This window comes from Candida orthopsilosis, assembly GCF_000315875.1.
Source record: "Candida orthopsilosis Co 90-125, chromosome 3 draft sequence".
In the NCBI taxonomy this organism is placed as follows: Eukaryota; Fungi; Ascomycota; class Pichiomycetes; order Serinales; family Debaryomycetaceae; genus Lodderomyces; species Lodderomyces orthopsilosis.
The window spans coordinates 753027-773523 of NC_018296.1; the positions used below are offsets into that span (position 1 = coordinate 753027).

General features: G+C 36.4%; 8 protein-coding genes and 1 non-coding gene across 9 annotated transcripts; 6 read left to right on the forward strand and 3 right to left on the reverse strand. All coding sequences in view use genetic code 12, as the record gives it.

Annotated features, from left to right (window-relative positions):
* Positions 1-1900: 1900 nt before the first annotated feature.
* Positions 1901-2683, forward strand: CORT_0C03370 (Brr6 protein; the record flags this gene model as incomplete). Its single annotated transcript, XM_003868568.1, has 1 exon — positions 1901-2683. The coding sequence occupies one exon, from the start codon at positions 1901-1903 to the stop codon at positions 2681-2683; it is 783 nt and encodes a 260-aa protein (XP_003868616.1).
* A 979-nt stretch (positions 2684-3662) lies between these two features.
* On the forward strand, positions 3663-4646 carry CORT_0C03380 (RNA polymerase II holoenzyme/mediator subunit; the record flags this gene model as incomplete). Its single annotated transcript, XM_003868569.1, has 1 exon — positions 3663-4646. One exon carries the CDS (start codon positions 3663-3665, stop codon positions 4644-4646), a length of 984 nt encoding a protein of 327 aa, XP_003868617.1.
* A 449-nt stretch (positions 4647-5095) lies between these two features.
* CORT_0_Val(TAC)_43 lies at positions 5096-5189 on the forward strand. Its single transcript has one exon. It is a non-coding gene (tRNA).
* Positions 5190-5714: 525 nt separating this feature from the next.
* CORT_0C03390 (hypothetical protein) lies at positions 5715-6062 on the reverse strand (the record flags this gene model as incomplete). The annotated part of the gene is made up of 1 exon (XM_003868570.1): positions 5715-6062. One exon carries the CDS (start codon positions 6060-6062, stop codon positions 5715-5717), a length of 348 nt encoding a protein of 115 aa, XP_003868618.1.
* Positions 6063-8526: 2464 nt separating this feature from the next.
* CORT_0C03400 (Vma5 vacuolar H(+)-ATPase) lies at positions 8527-9795 on the reverse strand (the record flags this gene model as incomplete). The annotated part of the gene is made up of 1 exon (XM_003868571.1): positions 8527-9795. The coding sequence occupies one exon, from the start codon at positions 9793-9795 to the stop codon at positions 8527-8529; it is 1269 nt and encodes a 422-aa protein (XP_003868619.1).
* Positions 9796-10049: 254 nt separating this feature from the next.
* Positions 10050-11457, forward strand: CORT_0C03410 (Rrp14 protein; the record flags this gene model as incomplete). Its single annotated transcript, XM_003868572.1, has 2 exons — positions 10050-10067; positions 10126-11457. 2 exons carry the CDS (start codon positions 10050-10052, stop codon positions 11455-11457), a joined length of 1350 nt encoding a protein of 449 aa, XP_003868620.1.
* A 545-nt stretch (positions 11458-12002) lies between these two features.
* On the forward strand, positions 12003-12693 carry CORT_0C03430 (Yop1 protein; the record flags this gene model as incomplete). The annotated part of the gene is made up of 2 exons (XM_003868573.1): positions 12003-12053; positions 12211-12693. 2 exons carry the CDS (start codon positions 12003-12005, stop codon positions 12691-12693), a joined length of 534 nt encoding a protein of 177 aa, XP_003868621.1.
* Positions 12694-12929: 236 nt separating this feature from the next.
* CORT_0C03440 (hypothetical protein) lies at positions 12930-13751 on the reverse strand (the record flags this gene model as incomplete). The annotated part of the gene is made up of 1 exon (XM_003868574.1): positions 12930-13751. One exon carries the CDS (start codon positions 13749-13751, stop codon positions 12930-12932), a length of 822 nt encoding a protein of 273 aa, XP_003868622.1.
* A 3513-nt stretch (positions 13752-17264) lies between these two features.
* Positions 17265-20123, forward strand: CORT_0C03450 (Phm7 transporter; the record flags this gene model as incomplete). The annotated part of the gene is made up of 1 exon (XM_003868575.1): positions 17265-20123. One exon carries the CDS (start codon positions 17265-17267, stop codon positions 20121-20123), a length of 2859 nt encoding a protein of 952 aa, XP_003868623.1.
* Positions 20124-20497: the final 374 nt, after the last annotated feature.

The window sequence follows — 20497 nt, forward strand, 5'->3', positions numbered from 1 at the left end:
CCTTTACAAGCTGAAATTGATTGATATTCCATGGAAACGTAAATTGACAACACACTCAGCTCATTGTCAAAAAGTCTCTTTTGTTTTTGTGAGTGTGAACCAAGCTCACGCATTTGTGTCGATGATTGAGATCCACTAGAACAAAGAGAGCCTCTTGCGATCGCATATATTGGAAAAACTAGGAGCAGCTCTTTACAGGCTAGATATCTTGATCCATATATTCTGCTATTAAATTCACTATTTACTCTTTCTTCTCTTGCATAAATCGTTGATAATGGACTCAACACCACAACATCACTGTAAACAAGACTTTGCTCGTTGAAGATATTGAAACTTACATCTGAATGTTCCTGATTCTTTGTAGTAGACTGATATCGTACCCAAGATGACACAAGCTATAAAACTATATAGTTTCAAGCCACGACAGCATAACCAAATCTCAGAGACAAGGCGACATCTTGGAATAATTGATGTACAAGATATCTCTTCGTTCGATATAATTTTTGCAACACATTTCGATATTTCCAAAAATCATATAGAAATACCAACAAAAAACCTCCAAAAACTCCCTCTTTCCTTCTTTCTTTTTTCTCCCTCTTCCCCCAGTAACTTGTGGCTCATAAATTTCATCCCGGAAAAGTATCATCGATTGGTCCAACGGAAGAATGATTCAAATCAAGAGAACAACGAGTTATTCCCAGTCATACCACAAATTATTGATTCAATAAGTTGTCTCCTGTTAATTCAGACACCACCACCACTACTACTAATGCTACTACCACTACAACAACGCCAAACAGTTGTTGGTTGTGGTTTTCCCTAAAAAGGTTACTATCTTGGTTTTGCTACAATTGATGGTCAAATTTGCTTAAAGGTAAGTCTGATGTCAAACCTATTGGAAAAAAGCTGCTGAGTGGCTGTGCTGGTATTATCTTTTGAAATTGCTTTAGTTCTTGTTATGTGTTATTGTTTTATAATGTGACATCAATATCCGATCATCCACTCACTCTAACTCTGATGAGCGATTTCCTTCAAGGGTCCTCTCTTGAATATCGGCTTTATAGTGTATGTGACTGAAAAGGCAACAGTTCGATGAGTTGAAATTTCGAATTAAAAATCAGAATCTCCTTTATCGCAAGATCGATCCATCATCAAGAAAATATTCAATTGCACTGAACATCACCAACAGGTCCCAATTAAAATGCAACACTTGATCCAATAATCAATACGACGATTTAGACCAGTTTCTGATGAACCACGGTTATGTACATGGTCTCCGTCGTAAACCCCGTCGTATGGTGGGTACGTCTAATAATCTAAAGTTGACTGTTGTATAGGAGAAACATGTTGATGAGCAGTAGGTAAAATCGGTTTTAAACCTTGCAGTGGATTTTATCCTCTCCATGTAATGACAATTGCAATTGAATGAACAAATTACACTTGTAAATGAGTGAATATAAGGGGAAATGTTTTGTTTAAATAGTCGTAGAATGGTGCAAATTTGTTATTCTAATATGGAGGGTCTTTTTCCACATACGGGTCTTCTTCGTACACATCAGTGGTGATTTGAGCTGCTTGAGATAATTTTTCAGTTGATTGCTTGAAAAAGGTTTCGTCGAAGAGTGTGTTTAACACAGTTTAATGGTCCTTAAGATATGATTGAGGGTATTTGTAATCACACTGGCACAACATATGCCTCGTTTTAGTTTCTTAAAGTAGCTCCATGTTGTATCAGGGGGTCAGTTATTTGTAGTTGGTGGTGGATGTGGTGCAGGAAAATATCAATGCTGTTCTGTGCAACCACGCGTATTCAAAACAAAGGAACCAAAAAAAAGGGACACAAGATGAAAGTGGATCGCTTTCTGAACTTGGATTTATATGAACATTCGCTAACGATACTATGGAGAGGGAGTTTTCACCTATAACAATCAGTGGGATAGAACATGAATCCACGCCAATAAAAAGGAATGACGATGATGACATAATGGGGGATGAGTTTTTAACCGCGAAGGACCAAAACACTACGGTTTCAATTGACGGTGACGAAGTGGGAAATTCGAAAGACATTAATCAAGCTCATAATGATTCAGCAGCTGTATTGGATACAATAGAACTTTTGGACCCTGTTGAGATAAGTAACATAAAACTTTCGACAGTACGAAATCGAAAGTTGAAAGGGCATCTTGAAAACACACAAAACACAGACCTCTACGAAAAAGAGGATTCCACCAGACTGTCAGATGCACCGCTCAATCCCCATACTCCTTACATCTTGAGCTTGTATTTTCAATTAGTTGTCAATATAATTTTATGGTCGTTCATGATCTACTTCATTTATTTGGCCATCACTACAATAAGGTCTGATATCAACCTCAAAGTTGATGAGTTTACGATAAAGGTGCTAGATGAGATTGCAAAATGTTCCAAAGAATTTTCCCGAAATAAATGTCATCTACCTGATCGACCTTCAATCATGGATGAAGAGTGTGATCAATTGGAGAGGTGTCAAAATCAGGATCCAACAAAGATTGCGAGACTGAAAGTCACAATTGAACTTATTGCGGAAATAATCAACGCATTTGTGAATCGGTTGAGTTATAAGAGTTTGTTCATAATGATGTCTATGTTGGTCATATTCATTATCCATACTTCATTGACATTTGACAAATTTTCCCGATCGTGATCGATACAGGTAAGGAAGGATTCTCTATTAGTGTAAACGGGGACCTTTACCAGTGACAACATGTGTTGGTATGGAAATGTTTTGGTCGCGTGAACTGGTTTATATCACGATAGTTTTTGCAATTTCCTGTTTGTGTTGTTAACAGCAAAGCTTTGAAGCTCATATGCGAAGAAACTGATTCACATTTCTGGTTGTTCGAAATTTCAACATAGTCGAAGAGACTTTGTCTCGCAAAAGGGGCAACCGAATTCTATGGCAAGGGCATAGTTGCAAGAAAAAATTAATTACCTGATTCAAAGTGATGATGGTAATCGCTTCGATTGAGAGTAAATGTTGAGTTGGTCATTTCAACTAGTCGGCCATTAAAAGCCGTGTCTTGTCGTACTTGTGCTATCAGAAATTATTTTCCTCGAGACGAGTTGGCCAATGGAGAAAGCTTTCGTCTAATACATCGAATAGTCATATTTTGATGATAGAAATATGTATGTTATTTCCAACTTTGTTGGAATTAAACCTCCTATGGTAGTTTTTGAACCTCATTGGAACAAGTATTGGCTTTAGTAACGTGTATTATAAGCAAAGTTTTAAGTTAACGAACAGATGCAATTTTCCCGATAGTTATATAACAGTAGATAAACACCAAGCTGCAGAAGAGCCATACCCAACAAGTCTTTTATATAGAGCACTCAAGTCGAGTGCCCTAATTACTTAACCTTATCTGATTCTTGTCCCAGCTTTGCTAGGACGTTATCTTTTACACCCCTATCAACAATCAAAGTCAGCTAATGGCTGAGAAATAAAGTACAATCTCTTAAACTCTTGTCAAATGTAAGAAGGTCGTGTCGCACTCGTAAATTCTTACTCCTGCACGAAACATATTCCCGAGGTTTTTAATTTGTCACTGAATAGCCAAAACTTCTTGCAACACAACACTCAATTGAGAAAGAAAAAAGACCGTCCGATTCTTTTACCCCATAAAATGAAGTTTGATTACGACCCAGCATCATTTTCCAAAACTACCTATAACATTAGTGGAATAGCAGTCCACGTGTACAATAGTGATGTGTTAGTTCCATACATTCAATCTTTCAACAAATCGCTGGTTCATATTGATGAAATTCCCATTAACATCATTTACTTGTTACATCCTCGTGGTGTGAGCTATAAGCTCACTGAAGCTATTGGCTACAATATCTTGAGCCAAGTTGAGCAAAAGAGGCAACAACACGGTGGAGTCCCATTGATCTGTGTTACTTTTGATTTAAGAAACCATGGTGAAAGGACAATTGATGCGTCCAAAAACGAGGATTGGTTACAGGGTAATAAAACACACGGAATAGATATGATTAGTTCGATTATGGGTAATGTACAAGATTTGAAATTAATTATTGATTTCTTACCAGATTACTTGAATTTGGAGTCTTATTTGACCGATGAATTCAAATCTAAGCATCAGCATTACAATATCAAGCACCGCAACATCATATCGGGTTATTCGTTAGGTGCACATACTGTTTATCGTTTTGCAAATGAGTATCCTGAGTTGGTATATGCTATCAATCCAGTTATTGGTTGTGTTGATTTGACTAGCTTATTGATCAATCGACTTAAGCAAAATGATTTGTCAAGTGACGACTATGATAAGAGATGGTTTTATTACAACTACGACGAGTTGCACTTGTCTCCTGAACAACAAAAAACCGAGTATCCAGAGCATTTCCACAAATTGTTATCTAAGCAAGATGAATCAATATGGGAAAATTTTGCCATGAGTTCCATAAAGATGTATGCTAGTTTTGGTCAAGAGGACAAATTGGTCCCATTCAAATTAAGTTCAGTTTGGTGCGATTCTTATTTGAACACTAATGATGATACAGAAATTGTTGTTTATGAAGGAGTTGGGCATGATATTACCGAGAAAATGATTGATGATTTTACCACCTGGTTGGTTAAACAAATTTAAGAGGTTGAAAGTGTATCTTGGTTTATAATGGACAATAAATAAATGTAAACATTACTTGTGTTGTATTGAATATGGGTATGGGCTTATTCGATGATCGAATAGTATTTTGACGCAAACTTCCCTATTACGAAGTCGTTATTCTTGATATTCAGAGGTGACAAGGTTTTCTCGCTACGCGTTAACTTTCTCTTCATGCCAAAGTATGTAACCTCTAATTTTGGAAGTGAAATTCTCCACTATATATGAGCAAGCTTGCATAGTGCTTGCATAGTGCTTGCTCTAGTGCTTGCTCTAGTTCTAGCGTTCTCCTGTCGCTAGTTTGACAATGCCTCGTCGTGCACTTCTATCTTGTTATGTGATATACATGTGATAGGCGTGACTCAATCATGTGAATGTCATGTGAATTTGAAGAGACATCTTCTCTATTGTCAATCTTTTTCTCGTAAAATGGTTTAGTGGTGTAGCGGCTATCACGTTTCGTTTACAAATTGGTTACAATTGTAAGCTCCGAAAAGGTCCCGAGTTCGATCCTCGGCTAGATCACATTTTTTTGCAGAATTTTAAAAGTACCCTTTATAAACTCACTTTGAGTGAATCAAATTTGGTTATTCTCTATTCTTTTTTGTCTTCACTACGGTAAGTTGGCTTGATGGCTGTATAGTCGAAGATTTGCTCCCATAATTTAAATTTGTGAAAAGATACGAACTTATTTCAAATTTGCAACCTAATTGCGAAAATTCTCAATTTTTACTTCGTAGAATCAAAAGATTTGTTACTCTTTGAAAACGAGAGAAGCTGGTGATGGATTTGTTGTTGTAGGAAAGAAGGCATGCTGTAATATCCTCGCTACGGTAAAAGGCAGAGACTGAAATAGTCGTTGCTTAGAATCAGCAAATAGATCATCGTGCTATAAACTGAAAGGTTAAAATTTTTATAAATATATGTTGATTAGCTATATAAAACAAAATACAATTGTCCCTCCTAATTACTGAAGGGCTAAACCGTCAATCAAGCAATCGTGTGTCCTAAGTAGCCAGCACCAAAGACTCATCTCATAAAAGTGTGATCTTAATTCTCCATACTCTTTTCCGAAGAAGTACTACCTAACCTGGACCTAGGACCAATGTTGTCATCCATTGGAGAAGCATTTGATGCACTAAGGTCTGTAGAGCCAAACTTCACTGGTTGCGTTCCATCCAAAGCATTTCCATCAGTATTGACTTCGGGCTTATCTTTTGCATCCTCAGAAGTGGACAATTTCCTAGGTAACCAGTAATTGTTGTTACTAGGCGAATTGTGATAACTGTAAAAGCTTCCAGTATTCACCTGTGATCCAGCAGAGTAACGACGTCTAGTATGGCCTCCATTGATTTTTGCACCTATTGAACTGAAGAAGTTGTCAAATAAATCTGGCATATTGGGTAAAATTATAAAGTTGAGTTTTGTTAAAAGAAGAAGAAGAAGAAGAAGAAGAAGAAGAAGAAGAACTTGTTACAAATACATGTTACGTGATTAGCTGGGGTTTATATATGATTTGATGACTGATAAGGGGGTAACCACTGTATTATACAGTGAGCGTGTGTCACTCAGAAACTATATACAGTACTATATAATGTTAATGTGTGTTGTGTGAGTAAATTTATGCGGGGATTTAGAAAATAGAAACAATACTAATAGCTGAGGGGAATATTTAAAACAATACTTTGTAATACGTTTGCTTGTCTATGTATTTTTACTAAAAGTTACTAATAGTAAAATGAATGAATTTAAATAGTGTTCTAAGTAGAGGATTACTAATCTAATGGAGGGCAAGAAAGAAAATGGGTTTGGGCCCTCCACACCAACCTTTTGCTATGTTTCAGTTGTAATTGCGTTATTTTATTAAATAAATTGACTGATAAAAGAACAATTATTGCATACAACCTTTTCTTATCGGTAATATCTCCTCTCGTATTACGATCATTGCGTAATAATTCACTCCTTTCAGAGTTTAGTCTTATATATTTGTTTAAATATTTAGCAAGAGGGATATACCAAAATTCCCTTTCAATAGAGGTTTTAGTAAAACTCGCATTTTTACTGTATTTGAGTGGGTGTTTCAAATCCAATATATAACCTGAACAATTGTAAACATTATATTAGGAGAATTTAAGTGTGATCGAATTTTCACTATTACCTCACATTTGTTTGCTTTTGTAAACATGTGGCTGCGATTGTTTCATATTGCAAAGAAATTGTTGCAAAAAAGTAAAAAATGACAACTGGTAAAAATCAATGAGAATACTGAAAAGGCAGTGAATGCATAGATAAATCGTATTATTAAGAATCCAGAGACAATCACACTACTATTATAGCTTCTGTGTAAATAGTTGTCTACATATCCATAGTATTGGATATAGTAGAGATAGTAGGGGTAAATGGCTCCAAGTTTTAGAAAAGCATCAGCCATGAATTGTGCTTTGTTTTAAACGTAAATCCACATTCTCAGATTCTTTTTCAATATCTACAGAACACTTTTTCTTTTCTAAAAAACACCACACACACACAATTACCGCCACAACAACAAATACACACTCCCTCAATCAATGTGGTGATTACCAGACGATATACATTCATTTGAGATTATATCACGATGGGCCCAGGGCCATACAAGTGGCTGTTCAGCTCTACCTTTTTGAGCTTGTTTGAATGCTTGGTTGCCAAAATTCCCCTATGAAGAACCACCATTTCAAAACATCGCAATCAATACACCATACAAACGAAATACAAATAGCTGAAGTGTACAAGAATATACGTGAAATTCCCAAATTCAATACGGGTGTTATTTTTGATACAGTTGGTGATGTCGAGAGTTAAACGTTGGACATTCGTTTCAGCATAACATTTGCAACCAAATAGATGACAAAAAGGACGAAGACGGCCGAGAATGGACCAAAGTACCTGATTAAGCTATAAACTTGTATGACGCATTCATATTGCGGTGTCAGCTTCCATCTGGGGTCTCAGTGTCTGCATTAGGTTATATTGGATGTTGTGTTTGACAGGCCTACATATTGATATCAAAGTTTTGCCCTTTTAAAGCACGGCTACCGCCATAGATGGAAAAGAGATTTAGCAGTCCACGAGTCAAACAGTGCAGAGCTTCAACTATGGACAGATATACCAGCCAATGTGTGGCGACTTACGAAATGTCAAGCTTGAGCAAGGTTGCGTCTTGACCCCTTCTGAGAGTATTTGTTTGGGTATCTAGGTATTGCGTCTTCAAATAGGAGAGCATTATTTTGTGGCAAAATGGAAAGTTGGCTCTTGCCATGCGATAAACTTACATTCAGGGAAGGCGTCGTTCAATAAATCCTCTGAATTCATAGTAGGGTCATTTTTAAATGTAGGGGGAACAGGGAGGGCCAAAACGCACGAGATTTGGTGAGCAACTGAGCACACAAAGCTCCTTTGCTGAAGAGTAACAAAAGAATTTCCCCATCGTTGACTTGCTACGAATCGGGGCACCTCCCTCTGGAGGGTGAGGATTATCACATTAATCTTGTCAGTGCGGTATTTAAGTGAGACTGACCATGAATAAACCACCACCTTATACCCAGGCGCAACCAAGTCCACCACTGTATTTGTTGTGTTTGGAACTGGAGTTACAGGAATGTGGTGTTCCTACTTTGTGTAGGGTACACAAAGTGTATAGATCCTCTCTACTTCACATCTCTAGTAATCATAGTTTATGCAGTGGATGGGGACAGACAGTAATGGTCCCACTCACAGCTTAGTATGAAACTGCAAAAAATATTGTCCATTTGAGCTTTTAGAGAGCTTAGAATTCTACCAGGGTCTGAATATGTGCATCTATATATTAAGAAACAAATCAAGACAACTAGACAATTTCAAATTCATACAACACAAATGGCTCGTAGTCAGTGTCGACCAATGAAGCATACTCGTGTAAGTTGGCTTTATTTGAATACCCATCACCTCCAAGGTATCCAAATTTTTCAATTAATTCCTTTTTAGCTTTACCAACACTCTTTAAATTAGAGCCCTCAAACTTAATCAAGAAGTTATCAAATTGAGGTGGTAATCCATACCTCAACACTGCTTCAACATAGACTCTAATCACTTTTATGTGAAACCAACTTGCTACTATATCCAGATATGCCGTTTTACTCAATCTGATGAGATCGTTTTTCAGTTTCACTTCAGCTGCCTTTGTAGTGTCAAATTCCTTTCTCAAATTATTGAGTATTTCATCATCATAGACAAAATCTGTACGGGGATGCCATTTGCGCTCTCGTGCATTGTTGATAAATTCTTGCTGATACTTTTTAAACAAGGTAACAGCAAACAAAGTAAAGTCCTTATCCTTTTCAATTACTTCTGCTGACCTAGGTATGACAAATTGGGTCAAAGTTTCATAATTATTTTTGAAGTCAGAAACAAGACTGTTGGGAACAGCTATGGGCAAAGTGATCAAGTGTTCCGAATCTTGGACAAATTGTTCCGGCTTAACAATATCGTGCAACGACTTTATTGACAAGTCGCCGTTCTTTTTCCTGTCAGCTGCTAAGAAGTTGGACTTTGCAGTTTGATAAGCTTGGTAAGATGCTCTAACATCATTATCTAACGACAATGCCTCATTGGAAATTATCTTTACCAATTGGTTAATTGGCTTATCTAATCTATATTTAGATGAATTCCATTGAAAGTTTTGTACATAGTCAAACACCGATCTTGACTGAACAATTCGAGAAGCGTTCTTTGAATCATTGACATTGTTCACGATATCAACAACTTTGGACACAGAAGCACCTAATTGTTGGTCTATTTTGCTAATCTCTTCACTCTCTTGGACTAGGGAGTCCAAGGTACCACTTTGAAAGTCGGGAACGTTCAACTTGAACAATGGTTGTTTGCCATTGTTTAACGATTGCTCTAACCATTGTTGAGCATTAGTTGATTGAGGCAACGATAGGATCAAGTATTCTGCGAGAAGTGGTTGCAGGTTTCCTGATGACATTTTTGTTGAATTAAGGAACTCAATTGGTGAGGTGAGGTGAGGTATTATTGAACGACGACAAGTCTGTTTTGCTCGACATGGCACAAAGTAATGATAACATTTCGTCGTTACTTTTCCATTTAGGCACATGTACACGACCGACCTTCTGGCAGATGAATATAACAAATTAGCACTCCAGATTAAGAGATGTAGTAAAGAACAAATGTGTACTAGATGCTATGAGTTGTATTATCAACAGGTAGAGGGCTTACTGCTCTTTTGGTGAATTTTGTACAACTGAGTAGTTTTTTTGCAGCAGATGGGATGATAATCATCGCTTCATTAAGTAAGAAAAAAAAAATTATGCAACAGTTTTATCTTTTAGGAAGAGCTATAGGGGGTCAATGAGTAATTCTTTGGAAGTATGTGGTTTTCTATTTGAAGTGCATGAGACAGTGTAATACTAACTTCTTGCCTTAGGAAAGATTGAAAGAGCATTCATCAGCTTTTGATAGCTTGTTGTCGCTAATCCCGGCAAAGTATTTCTACGATGATGCTACACAAGATCAGTGGCAGCAAAAGAAAGCTTCCAAAGCAGAGGCAAAACAAAAGAAAAAAGCCAAATTTAATACATCCCTTAAGGAGAGTGCAAATGAGTATCAGAACTCGTATGCAACAGCAAAGGACGTGATGGAAAACAAACAGCAGAAAGAGAATGCGAAGCACATTACATCGAAGAAAATTAATGTATCGAACGGGTCATCCATAAAGGGCGAAAAAGAAGAAGAAGAAGAAGAAGAAGTTTTACCCGAAGAGGGATCAGATGTACTGAATCAGAGTAGTGTTGAGGAAGAAGAAGAAGGAGAAGAAGAAGAAGAAGTGTTAATCACCCCGCAAACTCACTTGATATTTGATGATGAAGGTAACGAAATTGAAGACCAAGAGCAGGAACCGAATACAAAGCAAAAGAAAAATGGTAAATCAAAGAAACCAGAGCTATCAGAAGAAGAGGAGGCAAAGAGGAAAGAAAACTTGGCCAAATTGAAGGAGAAATTGGAATCCAAGATTAACAATTTACGTGAAAAAAGAAAAGCTGTAGGAACAAAAACAGCAGGCGCTCCAACTTCTCGTGAGCAAATACTCGCTGAACGAAGGAGGAGAGAGGAATCAAAGCAGCAGAAAAGAAAGCACGAGGAACTTGAAGAAAATGATGACGTTGAGGATAATGACTCTGGCGAGTCTGAAGATGAGAGATCTAATGACGAAGAAGACCACGCTGTTTTGTATGGTAATATTGCATTTCTGGATGGATCACAACTTACTTCAAATTTGTCGTCAATCCGTCGATCAGCTGATAAAAAGAAGAAACAGGGTCCAGCTAATAAGGACATTAAAGCTCATTTGTTAAAGTTGGAGCAAAAGAAGAGGAAATTAGAAAACTTGTCACAGGAAGAACAAGCTAAACAAAAAGAAAAAGACAAATGGCAGAGAGTGATGTCACAAGCAGAAGGTATAAAACTAAAGGACGATGAAAAGTTGTTGAAAAAGGCGTTGAAAAGAAAGGAGAAGAAGAAGTTGAAAAGTGAATTAGAGTGGAAAGAACGACAACAGGTTGTGAAGGATACAGTTTCAGCTAGAGCAAAGAGAAGAGAAGAAAATTTAAAGGCTCGTAAAGACGGTAAGGGGCAAAAGAGGAAAAATCTACCAAAATTGAGAAAGTTTACTGGAGTTGTTAACAAGAACAAAAACGGACAAAACAAAAAGAAAAGAGCAGGATTTGAAGGAAGTGCCAAATCAAGGTCTAAAAAGTAAGAGATATATATAGGCGTGTGTATATATATTAGTATTAATGCTTTGTACGGTTATATGATCGTGTGACTTTTCCTGTATTAAAGAAAGGGGCAGCGCGATAAAAATAACTCTAGCTGCAAGATGACGTTTTGTGGCAATGGTTTTGACATTAAGAAATGATTCTTTTGAGCAATGTAATTTACTTGATGGTAGAGCTAAGGGCAATTACCATATGATAGTGAAGCGAATGAACTTGTTAGTCATACAAACCGAAGAGGTATCTTCATATTACTTATTGCTTTGGTTCGGATGTAAGCCTGTATTCTATTCCTTTATTGTTTATGTTTGTGTCATGTTCAATTGTAGTATGTGTGTTTGGTTGCTGAAATTCCAGTGTGCAATGAATTTGGTTTGCTCCCTTCTTGAATTTTTCCAATTTTTTCTTTCACCAAAAGTACCACACTTTTTCTCTTTTACTATTTGATATAACTGATACTCAATTCATATTTGATCATCTAGTTATAAATCGTATTCAAAAGAATTACCCAATAATATCAATTACAACAATGGCAGGTGTACCAGATCAATTGAAAACAGTTTTGTCTGAAATTGACAACGTATGTTGAGACAAACCCAGGACACCCTGGATTCGATTCAATTGGCATCTCATTTGCTAACAACACAGATGATTAGATGGCAGACCTAATCTGATGCCAATTGACACTCAAACCATACCACTTTTTACAAATACTAACGAATGTTGCCTTTTTCTAGAAAACTAAATCTATCGGAATTTTAAACCAATTCCAAGCTCAAACAGGCTTACCAAGATCATATGCTGTTTTGGGTGGTTTTGGTCTCTACTTTGTTCTTGTTTTCTTGAACATTGGTGGTGTTGGTCAACTTTTATCCAACATTGCTGGTTTTATTATTCCAGGATACTATTCAATTTTGGCCTTACAAACATCAACATCCAAAGATGATACTCAATTGTTGACCTACTGGGTTGTTTTTGCCTTTTTCAATGTCATTGAGTTTTGGTCAAAGGCTATTTTGTACTGGATTCCATTCTACTACTTGTTCAAAACCATTTTCTTGTTGTACATTGGTGTTCCAAGTTTCGGTGGAGCAAATGTTGTATACAATGTCATCATTAAGCCAATTGCTGATAAATATGTGCGTCCAGTTCACGAAAGTGATGTTGCCAGCAAGATCAATGAGCAAGCTGAAGGTGTTTCTACTTCTGTGCACATTTAAGGCAAATGAGAGGTGGATCTGAAGAGGGGCTTTTTTATTATTATTTATGCAAATAGTATGAAATGACATGCTGTGTGTGTTGAATATGTTGACTCACTTTGAATTCACAAGGGCAAAGTGGGGGTTAGCTAATCGGCACAAACCTGTTTGTTTTAGAGAAGTAGTTGAATGTACGCACTTGATAGTTTGTATACTTTATTTTTTTTAGTCAAAGCTTCAAGAGAAAGATAGTAATATCATATGTAAAAGCACTCAACATCTTCCAGACCTGTTAATGCGAATAATGAAACTTTTTGTAACTTGGAAAATGGTAATTTAGTTGCAAATTTCAGTAATTTATGATCCCATTTCAATTTCTTGGTATATGGGGTAAAAGTAGTCAATGTAGGATACACTTTAACAACAACGGTTTCCCCAGCTAATACTGGACATGTATAATAAATTGAAAAACTGGTTGAAAATTCAAATTCGGGAGCAAATGTTAGACCCGAGGTGATACCTATAAAGGCAATAAATCCAAGATATAATGACATTTTGGAATCATATTCACTAGATACTTTTTTCAATCGTCCAGTTGAATAAGCAACTTCACCTCTTGCACTATCATCAAGCACTGTTGATAGGGTTTGGATTTCTATTGCTTGTGTACTTGATTGTTGGATGATATCTGAGCCATAAAGCTCAATCCAATCTTCTGGTGGGGATGGTGAAGAAACATAATTTTGAGGTTTGAAAGGAGGTTGCTCTGTGTGTTTAATTTGCTCTTTGAATACTACATCGTCAGGAAAAACTAAGCTGTTTGAATCAGTGAGATGGATAACAATTGGGCGTGGATTATTTGTGTAGTTGATTTTGTTTAGAAATTGGTGCATATTTTGTTGCAAATCCTCTACATTCCTAAATTGATGAATTGGTGGTAAATCTTTCAAGTCATTTATATGTTGTAAAGTATCTCCTCCAAGAGGGTACAGTTGTATGCGTTGGTTGGCAAAGGAGCTGGTAATAAGCAACATGAATCGAAACACTATTGATGACAAGTACATTGGAGAGAAGTGCATTGATATATTATTGTTTGCGGAGAATTAAAATATAAATTTATTGAAGCCATTAATATTACTTCAAAGGTCAAAGATGAAAGCTTTGAATATTTCTCTTCTAACCGCGATTCACTTGATTCGTTATGTGTCGTCAGCCTGGGTGTGCTCCTAGTTTCTCCTTTCAATCTTGTCATCGATGAAAGTCATTATGGGAGCCTTGAGTGTTAATATTAGTAGAGGTCCTGACAAACAGTATTTACATACAGGAGAATAATAATACATTTTCAAAGTGTACATACTAAATACATAGGGTATAAATCCCTCTTATTAGTGGCTAACATCGAATTATATTAATGCCAGGAGTGACAGAACTACTAACCAGAGACTTAAACACCACTAGATAAAACAAAGAAAATAGCTGATTATATTGTCATAGCCACTTCTTCTAGTTCTTCATAGTTTCTACTAGTTCCTACACGTCTACGAGAGAATGTTCAGGATTTATCATCAGAGCAACAAAGTTGGTCGCGTGTTTCGGACTTATATATGTGTGCATATTTTTTGACGCTGCTTTGCTGCCTCGGGGCACTCAATATAAGGTTTTGGGGTTTTTTTAAGGGTATCAGAGGCTCTCGTGGCCTCTATTAATGGGACTTTATGCTGGGTTTCCATTTATTTAATGGACTCAGTCGTTGGTGCGCCATTTTTGAATTGTTTCGCAATTTTGCACCTAAATTTTTGTTCTGAATAGCCCGAGACGCGAGACAGAACAGGAAGTCTCCAATATACCGCACAAGCGTGTTAATGATAACCACAAGGAAGGAAATGACCTTATACCATTGTAGCATAATCAATTTGTTGGAGAATAGATGTTAACTGCGAAAAACAGGTACCAACCAGGAACCCATTTTTTTTTTAATTGTAGGATTACACAATAGACAATACTTTGTAAAACGATAGTTAGTGATGTAGAGAAATACGGCCAGTTGGCAATGTAATTCAATGCATAAATTAATCCGTTGCTAAATTGCAAACTGCTTTCCTCTAAGTACGCACACTCTGCTCTGTTTTGGTTTATTGTGCTCACATAGAGACAGAACTAATTTTTTACGACACCAAACCTTCCTCTTTACTTGAAAACTAATTCCTTATAAGGAGTTAGAATCCAAAAAAATTAATCTTTACCAGTGTTATATTGAATTGAGGTGATTTATTACTGTGATCTTTGCAACTTTGTTCGCTGTAATTATTGAGTGTTTGATATTTAGTTTACTGTAGTAACATAGTATATAAAACGAGGTTTCTAACGAAACGCCCGTTGGGGCTTTGTTATATACTGACGGGCAAGTGGCTGGTTGTTTGATGTTGACCTCGGTTTCAAGGGTAGAAGAGATGAGCAATAGGTAACAAAATCAGAATATAGATAGATTCACAAAAAAGAAGAATTAAAAAGAAACGAACAAATTTCGCGTTTCTATGTGTACGCATATGTGGTCTAAGCCACACGAGCCGTTACAAAAAGGGTTCGTAACCAATACAGATAGACCACTAACGAAGAAGTAGAAGAAGAAGAAAAACGCAAAACAATTCAAAACTTCGATTGATGTTTGTGTTAAGATACGAAGAATCTATGTTCAAACAGTCAAACAAATCGCAATAACTGTATGAGAGGGGGAGAGAAAATGCTGCGGTTGTAGTCTAAATTCCATAAAACGTGGCTTTTTGAAGGTAATACCAGAACTGTAAAGTCTAAAAGATATATTAAAGAGGGAAAGAAAAAAGAAGAGAGAGAAAAAGTATCTGATACATTTATACGGTCAAATAACAATTACTGCAACTACTATCAATCTATACCAGTATTGGTTTATCAACACTTCAATACTTCAAAAGAGTTCTAAAGCTTTTGTATACGTATATAATAACGTCATTGATCCAGGCACGAAAGAAAGAAATAAAATAAAATAAAATAAATAAAATAAATAAAAATAAAATCCGCCACACAAAGCCAAAATTTACACAGTATACACGACTGTTGCTAATTTCAAAACAACAATTCAAACAAAGACGGAGGGAGAGTCATGTGAACTTAAATATTTCAACATAACAAAGCCTTGCTCCTCTATTGTTTAAAAGGTACACGTGCCGGCTATTGCTCTTATCCTAACACCAACAACGAATGTAGCTACAATAGTGTATTGAATTATGATTTTGCATCGGTAACCATTTCCAATACTACGCGATACGACAATACAATATGACTACCTAAGATGTTACTAGGTTATATGGTTTTTTGTGAGCTGTCTCAATGGTTTCAGCATACATTCCTTCTCCACGGCTTGTTGCTATATGTAAATTTCTTTTTTTTTTTGTTTTCTTCTATTGTATCTCGAAGTTATTGAGTGATTTTGTGTATATTTCTTCTTTTTGTTATTGTTGTTAATCTCCTGCATGTAATTGTATACAGGACTCAAGTGCAGTGGAGTATAGTATCGTGTAATGAAGAGGGTGTTTAGTATATTAAATTATGCTTGCTATTAAGCAGTGTATTATTATTATTATTATTATTATTATTATTATCATTGTTAGTAGTAGTAAAAGTGTATTTGATATTGATCTATTACATCATTACATACATACTTTATATATTTATTTATTTGATAAGATCAACTAAGTATAGAGGTAGATCTCTTTCTCATAAGAGTGATGATTGCTGTTTTCCTTTTTATAGAAGGAGTGGTAAAATAGCATATACCGTGAAGGGATGTGCATTTGTACATACGAGCTATATGAAAGCAAAGCTATGTCAGTACTAAAGTATTTGTACTATACGGCTGAGTACTTAGTTTCAAGTACAGATTAATTAGTACTAGACCAAATTTAAAATTGTATAGAATTAAAAGCATGACAGCAATTGTAACCAAAAAACACATATACCATACCATAGCATACCATAGCATACCATAGCATACAATACAATACAATACAACACATACGTATACGTATACTTATATGTGAAACACGTAATTGAATATACACACACATACATACACACATACACACATACACACATACACACATACATACGTAATACGTAATACTAATACTAGTACTAATCTTAACACACAATACCACAATGCCACAATACATAATAGAAGGAAGTAACATGAAATTCTTACACAGATACACAGATACACAAAACACAATAATAAGTTACAAACAAATTTCAGTTACGTAACAGCAATGATGACTTAGATATATATATATATATACACACACGAAGTTCATTTCATTCTTTATTCCTCCTCATTTCCAAAGTATTCCTTTTCGATCACTGGATAACAGGATTGTATACAGCTTTACTACCCTCAACTATATCATCATCACAATTGACTAAATACTTGAACTACTGTTTCTGCTACTGTTAATACCATCACCACCACCACAAACTATAAACAAACTATAAACAAGGAGCAATTCCCTCGGGTTCAAACATAGGTTAAAACACACCCACACATACATACTAAATCTTTCACAATGGCTTCAGATTCACTGTCAAACAGTTCTGTTTCCCAATTTCTATCCACATTAATCCCCACTCTTGTCATATCAGTGGTTTTTGTATTGCTATTTGTTGTGATACGTAAAACTCAAAAGAGAGTCTATGAACCTCGTGCACTTGTCAAGTCACTTCCTCAAGATATTCGACCAGATGAACCTGCAACTGGTCTTTTCAGTTGGTTGACTTCATTATTGAAACGACCAGAAACTTTTATTATCCAATATGCTGGTCCTGATGGTTATTTTTTCCTTCGATTTTTGTTTGAATTTTGCTGTATTTGCATATTGGGAGCTATTATAACTTGGCCAATTTTATTTCCAGTCAATGCTTCCAATGGTAATAATAACCAACCAGGTTCAACTGTCAAGGGGTTTGATATATTGTCTCTTTCAAATGTTCGAAACAGATGGAGAACTTTTGCTCATGTATTTTTATCTTGGATCTTGTTTGGAGCGGTTATTTTTCTCATTTATCGTGAATTGGTTTACTACACCACTTTTAGACATGTTTTGCAAACAACTCCATTGTATGATTCATTATTGAGTTCAAGAACTCTTATGTTGACCGAATTTTCAACTTCAAAATTGACTGATGATACATTGAGAGGTTATTTTCCCACTGCCACAAACATTTGGTATGGAAGAGACTATAAAGAATTGGATAAAGAAGTGGAGGAAAGAACCAAATTGGCTGGAAAGTACGAAGGAGCACTCAACAAGGTGTTAACAAAAGCAGTCAAGTTGAAGAATAAATGTATCAAGAAACTGAAGCCAGTTCCAGAGCCGGAGGATGATCTTGACAAGTATTTGAAAGATGGCAAGAAAAGACCAACACACAAGTTGAAGTTTTTGGTTGGTAAAAAAGTGGATACTTTAAACTATGGAGCTGAAAGATTGGGTGAATTGAACAAGTCTGTAGGCAAGAAACAAGCTGAATATGCTACAAACACCCAATTACCAGCTGTATTTATTGAATTCCCTTCACAACTCGAATTACAAAAGGCTTATCAAGCTATTCCTTATAATAAAGATTTCAAGGGTGTGAAGAGAGTTACTGGTGTTGCTCCAGACGATATTATCTGGCCTAATCTTCAATTGTCTCCAACCAAGAGAAGAATCCAGGCTATCATTGCCAACACTATTTTGACACTTTTAATCATTTTCTGGTGTATTCCTGTTGCCGTTGTTGGTGCCATTTCAAACATTAACTTTTTAACTGAAAAAGTTCACTTTTTAAGATTCATCAACAATATGCCAAAAGTACTTTTGGGTGTCATTACTGGTTTGCTTCCATCTGTAGCTTTGGCTGTTTTGATGTCATTGATTCCACCTTTTGTCAAGTACATGGGTAAGAAATCAGGACGTTTAACGGTTCAACAAGTTAACGAATATTGTCAATCTTGGTATTTTGCCTTCCAAGTTGTTAATGTGTTTTTGGCGGTTGCTTTGGGTTCATCAGCTGCATCTGTTGCTCAAGAAATTGTTAAAAAGCCTGATGAAGCCCTTAAGAAATTGTCGGAAAGATTCCCACCTTCGGTTAACTTTTACTTTTCGTATCTTTGTTTACAAGGTTTGACAATTAGTTCTGGTGTTTTGGTACAAATTGTTGCATTAATTTTATCCCATATATTGGGAAGAATTTTGGATAGTACGCCAAGAGCCAAATGGACTAGATGGAACACGTTGGGTCAACCTGATTTTTCAACGTTGTACCCAGGTTTCCAATTGTTGACAGTTATTGCTCTCGCATACTCAGTTATTGCTCCATTGATTTTGGGTTTTACCGCAATTGCATTTGCCTTGTTTTACTTTGCATACATTTACACGATGGTGTATGTCATGAGACCAAGCGCAGTTGATGCTAGAGGTAAAAATTATGTTAAATCAATGTTTCAGTTGTTTACCGGTCTCTTTTTAGCGCAACTTTGGATCACTGCCATTTTTGTATTTACAAAGAATTGGGCCTGTGTTGCATTAGAAGCTGTCATTATAATTGTCACTATTATTGCAAGATTTTGGATGAAGAGAAAATTTATGACTGTTGTTGATGCTGTTCCTATTTCAGCGATCAAGTATGCGGCCGGGGATACAACCTATTCATACCCAATGTACGATCAAGGATACAAAGAGATTCAAACTGAGGGTCAAAACTACTGGGAAGGTGGTAACCAACTTGGAGCTGTTGGAGGTGAGGTTCATGATCAAGTATTGCCTTATAGAAACCCTGGATCTGCACCAATTGCTGGAGCAGGCAACGCAGTTGATGGGGATTCGTCCTTGACCGACGCCAAAGCTCCATTTGATCATCGTGGGTCTGAATCTTCGGCCGTTGACACCAGAATTGGTCATACTGACAATGAAAAGCCTTATGCATTAGAACCTCGTGGTGACAAAGTTTCAAACACCAACACTGGAGCTGATGGCCCATTCAAGGAGCAAACGTACAATGATCACGAAAAGGGTCTTGGTGGTGTAGGTGATGCTGCCAAAGGGGTAGCTGGTGCTCCAGGTAAAGGAGTTTCTTGGTTGAAGATTTTCTTTGCTCCTAAAACTCAAACCTTTGACATGATTAGGAACATCATGCCTAGTTCCTTTTTCAATTATGTCGAGTACAATCCAGAATTTATAAGACATGCTTACGATGATCCTGCAGTTACTGATGAAGAACCACATATTTGGATAGCGAGGGATCCAATGGGATTATCGGAGATTGAAAAGAACAAAGCTTTGAAGGAGGGAGTTGATGTGACAGATGAAAATGCAACATTTGATGACAAAGGTAATGTTATCTTTACTGGTCCACCGCCAACTTATGAAGAGGCTATCAGAGTTTAGGCACTTTGCTTTTGTGCAGATGACTTAAACTAGCTGCTACTGTTCATGCTTAGTTATCGTTTCATTTTAAATTTCATATTGTGTGATGTGAAGGAGAAACTGCCCAAACTTCCTTTCTGCACTTTTCCCTGTTAATGTATTAGTTTTATAGTTTGTTGTTTTTAATCGATTAATTAATGGTAAAGTACTTTCGTTTTGCAAATTGCGTCAAAAAGTTCTCTCGTGTCGAATTGAATAAACCCTTTGGCCATTCTCATCTCTACTAGGCCATGATGTATTGGAATGAGCTCAGTTGCAAGGATGAGATGAAAGTTGTCACTCACTCCCGAGTCTACAGCTCAGTCAGCTGTACTACTGCATGCTTAACTGTAGGT